This window comes from Ischnura elegans, chromosome 2, assembly GCF_921293095.1.
Source record: "Ischnura elegans chromosome 2, ioIscEleg1.1, whole genome shotgun sequence".
Taxonomy (NCBI): Eukaryota; Metazoa; Arthropoda; class Insecta; order Odonata; family Coenagrionidae; genus Ischnura; species Ischnura elegans.
In genome coordinates, this window is record NC_060247.1 from 126,167,837 (window position 1) to 126,177,604 (window position 9,768).

Sequence of the window (9,768 nt, forward strand, 5' to 3'; positions counted from 1 at the left end):
CGTTGCGTCATTGTCTCATTAAAGTTTGCTACGTCACGTAATACAACTTCTATGGTTGGACATCCTGTGATATAGGCACAGTCTTGACACGCTCAAAGGGAAAACATAACTCAAAGGATTCTGCACTAAACAACCATATTTACCCATAGCAGGGGTGCAGCGAGGAATTAAGGCTAGGGGGGTTTCAGGTGCAACTAATACTGGGGGGTCTGGAGTGTGATATGCCCGCCAGGGTAAGCCGGAGGTGCGGGGGCCCTCCGCCAGATAAAAATTTAAGATAAATGGTTCAGAATGTTAAGTTTTACAGCCTTCTGAGGGATATTTTGTTAATCCTCACTCTATTCTGCAAGCAATAAAGTAAAATAGATTTAATTAAAAAATTTCTCTGAGCTCTGGGGGGGATTTTATCCCCCAAAACCCCCCCTGCTGCGCCTCTGACCCATAGAACCCCTGCACCTTTTTTCCAGAATGCCGGTGGAAAAACGGGGGGTGCGCGGCTCAGAATCCTCAAAATTTTAATGTAAGCCGCGTACCATTTTCCCTCAAATTCTTATCGTTTATTTCTCCAGAGATTAGCATTGAAACTAGGAAATCTTCGCAGGAATTACACTTCCAACATCATTCAACCTTATTAGTAATCTTGGAAACGTAAATTTATCGATTTAGCAATGAATCACGAGCTCCTATATTAGACCGCACCCAAAAAGCGTTGTGAAATTTTTTTTTCCTCACGAGCCGGCCCAAATATGGGGATGCACGGGATACAAGAGGGCGTGGACAAGTAAATACAGTATTAATCCTATTGGTACAAACCTTTTTGCTAGGGTATGCATTCACACAAGCTTTTTGGTCAATGCTTCTAAGGACAGATATAACAATCAATGTTGTGGAGCAGAGTATAAGCTGATCCCATGCACAGTATACGGAAATTATTTTTTCCATTGTTTGCAGTTACGTATGTTTACCATTATTAATCCTTTTAGTGCCAGGGGGCCAATCCATCGGCCCGGGTAGTATATGCGAAGAGTGCCAAGGGCCGATCTATCGGCCAGGCATATTTTGCACTGATGCCTTTTATTTTTTGAGCTTCGTATGGATTTATTCTGCTTTATTATTCTCTATTATTAATGGGCTGGCACTAAAAGGGTTAAACTGGCTTTGTTCCTTTACCTAAAATCCTTGCCATGTGACCAATAATTCCAATTTCCAAGTCTCCCACTTCTCTGCATACTATCCTGAACGACAATGCCAGGTGGCCTGCAAGTAATGAATACATATTATATGCATTACATATATAAATACATGTATATGCATTCATGTAAAAATTTCTTGATGTCACATACAATTCCCACATGTTGTCAAATTTTGATCAAAGAAGGTAAATTTCAAAACTTTTGCTTCCTCATTTCAGCAAGATGTGTGGCATGAGATAGAATCAAAGTTTGCAGAGCATGCAGCTGAATCGGGTGATGGATCTTTCGTTCCTACAGCAAAGATATACAACGATTTGCAGCTACTTGAGAGATGCATTAAGGAGACCCTGAGGATGTATCCAAGTGTTCCCTTCATTTCAAGAGTCCTGACCACGGATTTTCAAATGGGTGAGTTACGAGAATGTGCAATCTCTTCAAATACAGCAATATTGGGTGACTTCACTGGGGCTGACTTTGGCCAAAAACAGCCCAAAATTCATAAAGTGGTACTTTTTTCTTATCTTCGGTCACAATATCCCACGATCTCCCACAGACCCTTCCTTCCCCTTGACAGTAATGCCCTCAATGTATCCCCTCCCAAACAACTGATACACATCAATTGCCCCTTTTTCTTCCAAGGATTCACACCTGTTTCTACCCTCATACTATTTTCAATAACCCCCAACCTCTTTCAAAAATTTTACAAAATTTAGCTAGCACTCCCAGAAACTTTGAGTTTTGTACCATTGATAATAAATAGGTATGCAGCATTGAAATCAGTAGGATCTCAAAAAATCGAGTGGAAAACCACAGTTGCATTAACATAATTAACATGAGATGAATCTGACCAGCTCAGCTAGGTATGATAAAAGTAATGGTATGGTCAGATTGATCTGAGAAATTGGCTTAGTCAGCCTGCTATCCCCAGCAGTCTGAGATTTTGGATTAATATGGAGAGGTGCAATTTTCACTCTCCCCATCTTCTTTTGGCAGTTTTAGGGTCTCTTAAGGGTTACTTCATGCAAAATGACTACACCCTATGTAACAATGAACAATACATAAATTTATTTCGTAACGAGTACAATTGAGTCGCACTCAGGGAAACGGTGAATCGTGATGTCCGTGGATTCAGTTACAGTTCCGCGCTACGGTTTGGCAGGTCTCACTCGCGTGGGCTCAGGGACGCTACTCTCGGAGAAGGGCGCCAAATCCCCAGGGTACCGTTACCCTGCCGGTGCCAAGGGTCCTCTGCCTGTCTCCCTCCAGGCGGTGCTGCCTTTCGGTGGTAGCGTGCAATGATTTGAACGCTACATTCACCGTTTCCCTGAGTGCGACTCAATTGTACTCATGACAAAATAAATTTATATATTGTTCATTGTTACATAGGGCATAGTTATTTTGCACGAAGTAACCCTTAGAGACCCTAAAGTGTACTGTTACCCTGCCAGCGTCAAGCGTCCTCTGCCTGTCTCCCTCCAGGCGGTGCTGTCTTTTGGTGGTAGCGCACAATGATTTGAATGCTACGGCAGTCAATACCAACAAAAACCAATTGATATCACCCTGAGTAGTCGTTTAAAATTCTCATTAGAGGTTTTAATGATTTTTGTTGCTAAATGAATTATGCATTTTGGAAATTGTATGCAGAATCTCAGCCTGAGTTGGCTAACTTGGCAATCCAATTCAGCTCCTGTATGAGCTTCCAGACTAATCTTAGCTCAGATTGACTGATAAACCTAGTGAACATCTCTACCTACCTCTTAAGCATAAAAAAAAACTATAAATGAATTTCTTCCATTTCAGAAAACTATGAAATACCCTCTGGTACAATGGTAAATGTGGTCATATCGGGCATTCACATGAATCCCAGAGTTTATCCAAATCCAGAGGTCTTTGATCCAGACAGATTTCTCCCAGATGTTGTCAAGACAAGACACCCATATGCTTATGTTCCCTTCTCTGCTGGGCCCAGGAATTGTATTGGTCAGTATATTGTAGATTGCTTATAACAGAGTTATCATAGTTCACAAGGGTGAGAATTCTCCTGATTCCATCTCCCAAACCCGCAAAATTGCCTTTGACTATCAAACTCACATAAAAAATCTAAAGTTGACAGATATCAGTCAATTTTTTTTATCTGGTAAAATTTGTAAACAATTAAAAAGGTATGGTATTTTTTCACACAATTTATTTAAGATGACCTGTTTCATCGCAGAGGTGACATATTCAGGTACAGAAATCGTTATTTTTGTTGTTATTTTGCTGTTTATTTGGTTGCTATTACACATTGGTAAAGGAGGGTTGCATTGGCCCCGGGGTTGGAGCTTTACTCAACTTCAGGGGGATTTCCAAGAGGGGGGGAATGGTTGACAAAAATATTCTCATTAGCTAAAATTCCATTCCTAATGTGCTTTCTTATCTCTAACTCATTCAAGCAGTCCGTCCTTCTTCCCTTTTTCTCAAAGTGGAGAATTTCCGGGACAAAATCGCTCCTGTGGTCACTCTCCCATAGGTGCTTCGCAAAATGCGATTTGTCTCTCTCCCCATTTCTTAAATGTCTTTTGTGTTCCTCAGTTCTTACTTGAAACAAACGTCCAGTCTGGCCTATATTTACAATGAATTTTCACAAAGTTAAGACTGAAACCATCAAGTTTATGGTAAAATTTGGCCTGTAAGGTAGAAATAACTATTAAAAAATAATTTATTAATAAAATTTAGGAGAAATTCTGTTCTAAAAAGTTTAGGAAATTTTCTGAACTGCCTTTTCCATATTCTACATACTACATATTGTCTTTCTAAAACAATCGAGTGGGTAGACTTTCAACAAATTATTGTATACAGTATATGCAAATGGGTATAGTATATTCAAAGCAATGGCATGCATTGGGAAAGAGGTGGATTAGCTGCACTTGCCCAAAGCTCAACATGGCTTAGATACTTTCTGAGTTTTTGCTCTTGCAGAGTATGCATTGGTCAGCAGATAACAGTGTGGCAGGCCATTTGGGTTACCGTAACTGTAACGTTATGGGGAGGTCCATCAAATAGAGATATACTAAAGCTTCTCCACAGTTACCTCTTTCTCTATTAATCGAAATAGCAGTTGTTTGGACTCAGGGAAAATTTCTTTGGAAAACAAATGCGTGAACTCCATCAAATGCCATATGCCATTCCACGAAAAAAAAACAGAGCAGTAAGCTAAGAAACTAAGCTCATACGAGTCTTTATTCCTGTTACAGTCACCATCAAGACTTAAAATTATTAAATGTTGCTCAATTTTCTTTTGAAAAAAGATGATTAGCTAGAAAAGTTTGCTTTATAATGGCAATGGATTTTCATTGATATTTGTAAAAAATGGATATTTTTACGGCAGGATCTTCAAATTAAAAAAATTATTTAATACTTGATTGAAAAATATTCTATTATTTTACATTTTTAGCATAGAATTAGGAATAGTAAGACAAATTGAGTTACAAAAATGACTACATTTGCTGAACGATGTTTCAATCAACATACAAATACAGTGGAACCCCAATCTATCGTTCGCGCTATGATCGTTTTCCCGCATTCATCGTTCGCCGTTCCTGGTCCCAAATAAAGTTCCATAAAGACAATGTAATTTCTTCCCGCATCAATCATTCCCCGAAGTATCGTTTTCCTGCATTGATCGTTTGAAGATCACTGTCCCGTCATATAATTTTCCCGCATCCATCGTTTGACGAAAATGAGATGAAGTAGGTTCGAAGATTTTTGCGGCGTTGGTTAGATGATCTTTCCATTCTATTCGGGTTTTTTCACCGCGTTTGTTGTATTTTAAAGACAACAGTTTTGCCGGCGTTACAGTCGGCGTCTTCAGGTCGAAGGTAAAATTTTTGGAAAATTTTTTTCCGCCTTTTATAGGCATAAAATTTTTCGCCTTATATAGGTGGCGGCGGCTGCTGATCCGCTGCTGCTCTCTCATTGGCCGGTTGTCCATCTTTCATTGTTGGTGGTCGGAGAATCCTCTTCCATGCAGTATGCAAGCTGTAGCCTTGATCTCTGTTGAAATTTGCGGGCGTTTTCGCTATCTCAATAGCTTCTCTGATCAAGCGAGGGAAGTATTTATTCTCTTTAGCTATTATCCTGGCGTCTTCAAAGAGGATGTTATGCCCAGGTTCACTCCAAGCATGCTCAGATATGGCTGAGAGTTGGTGCTGCTTGTTTTTCGTAGCCCTCCGATGTTCCTGCAATCGGACTTTCACTGATCTGCAGGTCTCGCCAATGTAATATTTACCACATGAACAAGGCACTCGATATATACCCTCATAAAAGTCCATTGGGAGTTTGTCCTTTGCTCCGGGTAGCATGTCTAATATCTTTGCCACGCAATTGAAACGTGTAATTACGTTGTGTTTTCTGAGCATTCTGGCAATCTTTTCTGATGTGCCTGCCACAAAGGGAATTGTGGCGTATGCTTCCGGCTCCGGCCGGCTCTCTTCCTCAGAGGTCCTTTTTGGGGCTGCATCTTTGTTCTCCTGCTCCACAAATCTTCTATTCAACATGCTACTGCTGTAGCCATTCCTTACCAGCACTTCAATGAGAATCTTCTTCTCTGCAGATAGTGACTCGGTGTCTGAGATGGCATAGGCACGATGTATTAATGTTGCCACCAAGGAGATTTTTTGCACTGGGTGGTGGTGCGAAGAAGCGTTCAGATAGCGGTCAGTATGCGTTTTCTTTCTGTGAACGGCATGTCCTAGGAGCCCATTTCTTTTCCTTTTTACCAAAACATCCAGGAAGGGAAGTTGACCATCATGTTCCATTTCCATTGTGAATTTGATAGCGTGGTGCTGCGAGTTGAGATGCTGTAGGAATTCCTGCAATTCTTCGGCGCCATGGGGCCAAATGATGAACGTGTCATCAACGTATCTCAGCCAGAGCGATGGTTTCTTTTCGTACGACGCGATGGCCTTTTCTTCAAAATCCTCCATGAAAAAGTTCGCTACAACTGGAGATAGTGGAGACCCCATAGCTGCCCCCTCTGTTTGTTCGTAAAATTCCCCATTCCATAAGAAATAAGAATTTCTTAGACAATATTCCACTAATTTGGGAAAGTCATTCGGGATGCCTTCAGAGGTGAGTCGTCGGATGATATCCACTGATTCTTGGATAGGGACGTTTGTAAACAGAGACACCACATCAAAGCTGGCTATGATGTCTTCGTTTGTGACGGAGACCGTATTAAGAATATCAATAAAATGGGATGAGTTCTTCACATGCGATGAAGTCCGTCCAACGTATTCCTGGAGTGATTGGGCTAGATATTTGGATAGCCAGTAAGTTGGGGCGTCGATTTGACTCACAATCGGCCTCAGAGGTACGTTTTCTTTGTGGATTTTTGGTAGGCCGTATAGTCTCGGTGGTTTCGCAGCTGAAGGGAGGAGGCCTCGTTGATATTCTCTTGGAATGGATGAACTCTTGATGATGGCCCTGGTATTTCGTTCCAATTTGCTTGTTGGATCGGCCTTCATCTTTCTGTAGGTTTGCTCCTGGAGAAGAGATAATATTTTCTTTTCGTAGTCTTCCTTTCGCATCAAAACAGTAGCGTTCCCTTTATCTGCGGGTAATATGAGAATATTACCATTGTCCTGGAGCTTTCTCAACGCTCGTCTCTCTGCAGCTGTTATATTCGGTCTCGGTGGTCTTGATTTTCGGAGGATACTCCCCACGTCTTTAAAAAAATTTCCAAAAACTTTACCTTCGACCTGAAGATGCCGACTGTAACGCCAGCGAAACTGTTGTCTTTAAAATACAACAAACGCGGTGAAAAAACCCGAATAGAATGGAAAGATCATCCAATGAGATGAAGTGTTTAGAATGCGTTATTTGTGGCTAATAATGACAGACACATAGTTTGAATCTTCCCCAGGAGATTGAAATACTATAGGGAGAAGCTGAGTGCCGTGGGATAGTTACATTAGCGCATTTCCCAAGATCCGCTATCCCCCTCCATTCAGCACTCGCCTCCTCCCCACTGTAAATGATTTTTTTTCAGCCTATGAATCACTTACTAGCCCAAAATGTGTAGAACGATGAATTTCAGCAATTAGTATTATACTTTTAATAGATCAAAATATTAGTAATGTGCACGTAATTCAAAAAAGAATGATACTAAACACAACATATTTCAAACGTTATTTAAGCATTTTAAGCAAGGATATAGTTGGAATAATACGATGGTGATTTCTGGGGGATCTAGATATCCTCGCAGCTGATTGTGAGCTTCTCGGCAGTTGATGCGGAATTTTTTTCGAAAACAGGGCATCAAGTTACAATTTACGAGTTATGCTACAAGTCTCACTTGTCAGAGTTGCTAACGAAGCGATGTCTTCTAAGGATATTTTGTTTCTCCCTACTAGCAACCTGAATTCATCTGCTCATCTAGAGCTATGCTACTTATTGTTAGAAATGAGTGGGTAAGTTGCCTTCTCTATAGGATAAAAGATTTCATTGCGCAGTCATATGGTCATGCTTCACCCTCTGCAGTAAGCTCTGCTTACGCCGTACGCGATAGCATCAGTGCCGAACTTTACCTTGTACGAGTGGTTCCGTACTTTCCAGGGTGAGTTGACTTCAAACCAGCGAGTGTTTTCCGTGTGGGTTCAAGAAAGTCCGGTTTCATTTTTATTAGTTTTATTTTTATTCGTCTTCGGACCATTGCCCTTCCGAAGAAACAAGTGAGAACTTTAAACGATGGACTGAAAATAATTGAAGACGAGGAAAAGAATCCGGGCTAGAAGCGCGCGAATATTGCAGAGTGCCTCGGGTTGTCCGCTAGCACATGACGGCAATGGTGGGGGTAGAGCAAGATACCTGGTGAAAATAAAAGTGGGATGATGCCGGAGAAGTGGGATGAAGGGCGTGCCGCTGACGATTAACGCAACATTGTTAACGCTTTACACATTGCCTCAATCATATTAAAAAATCAATTAATAGAAAGGAACATTTCAAATAATAAACTATTTTTGGCCTTTTTGATCCATCTCACAACCTATCACTGCGTCGGCGAAAGCGGCTGTTTTAGGCATAACATGCACATTGCTGTCGTAAATACGTGTACTTGAAATGGCATTTGATGGATAAGAATTTTTAAATCAGACAGAAATCAATTATAGCAGTGAAAATGCCGAGTGGAAACATTTTTTTAGCAAGGTGGTGTGTTCCTTTAGAATATTTGAAAGAGATATAAGTCGAATCAACAATATGACCTAAGTAATAATATTCCTGCAATCAGCTACATAAAATCTTGTTTGAATCCATTAATAAATATCATAATTCGCAAAAATGCTGCGTTTCCTGGGACATAGGTTTCATCGTTTTTTTCATCCATCCCCCTGAAAAATGATAGATCAAGGTTCCACTGTACTATGTACCAAAGAAAATTCCTGTAATTTCCAAGAATTATACTTTCCCACTCCCATCAAGTTTCCCCTGCATTTATGATCATCATAATTATGGTCATCTGACATTAAAAGGGATTGGATAATGAACTGATGAATTTATTCTTGTTACAGGTCAAAGGTTTGCCATGCTGGAAGTTAAATCAGTGCTTTGCTCAATACTTCGTCACTACAAGCTGATTCCTGTTGACACACCGAAAGACATCTCATTCATGCATGATCTTGTGTTGAGACCTTGCAATGGCATCAAGATTAAGCTGGAGAAGAGGTGAAGAATTTGGATTTTGAAAGGTATAAAACTTCTCAGGATAATGTTAATTTTTAATACCTTCACCCATTAACCGTGGCAAATGTTTTTAATGATCACTTTATTGAAACCCCTGAGAAAATACTCAAAACATTAAGCAGCAATCATGCTACAAAAGATCCCTATTACAAGCAACCAGCATCTAAAAATAAGAATGCACCTTTTATTTACCCAGCCACTCCAAGGGAAATTTTACAAATTGGCCTCTCCCTCCATAACAAAATGTCATCGGGCTTTGATGGCATCCCGGATAAGATTATTAAATACTCTATCCCGTTCATCGTAAACCCACTCACCTATTTGTGTAACTTATCAATATCAGAAGGTATTTTCCCTCAGCAGCTAAAGATTTGCAAAGTCTACCCCCTCTTTAAAAAAGGAGACAAAAAGGATTGTAATAACTACAGACCCATAAGTTTACTTTCAGGTTTTTCAAAGATTTTCGAAAAAGTCATGTACAATCGACTTTTAAGTTTTTTAGATAAAAATGCAAGTTTATCCAAATACCAATTTGGCTTCCGACAAAATAAGTCAACAACTGATGCTTTGTTTGAATTTCTAAATGATGCAACTGATGCTCTCGACAAAAATAACCAAACTGTGGGGTTGTTCATTGATCTCAGAAAAGCATTTGATACTGTAAACCACGACATATTGTTGAAATGCCTCTTAAATTATGGTATTACAGGAGTAGCTTATTCTTGGTTAAATTCTTACCTAACTAACAGACACCAAATTGTCCAAATTTCTTACTTGGACTCAAACACAAAATATATAAATAATTGCTCCTCTACTATGAAAGAAGTCAAATATGGTGTACCCCAAGGGTCAATCC

At 40.0% G+C, this 9,768-nt stretch overlaps 1 protein-coding gene across 1 annotated transcript in view; it reads left to right on the top strand.

Annotated features, from left to right (window-relative positions):
- The window catches only part of LOC124153250, a 57,264-nt gene extending 47,894 nt beyond the window's left edge, over positions 1-9,370 (top strand). The window contains exons 23-25 of the mRNA XM_046526350.1: positions 1,412-1,601; positions 2,994-3,173; positions 8,741-9,370. Of these exons, the coding sequence (XP_046382306.1) occupies positions 1,412-1,601; positions 2,994-3,173; positions 8,741-8,898 (528 nt within the window). The 3' untranslated portion in view covers positions 8,899-9,370. The remainder of the gene's footprint in view (positions 1-1,411; positions 1,602-2,993; positions 3,174-8,740) is intronic.
- The last annotated feature ends 398 nt before the right edge of the window (positions 9,371-9,768 follow it).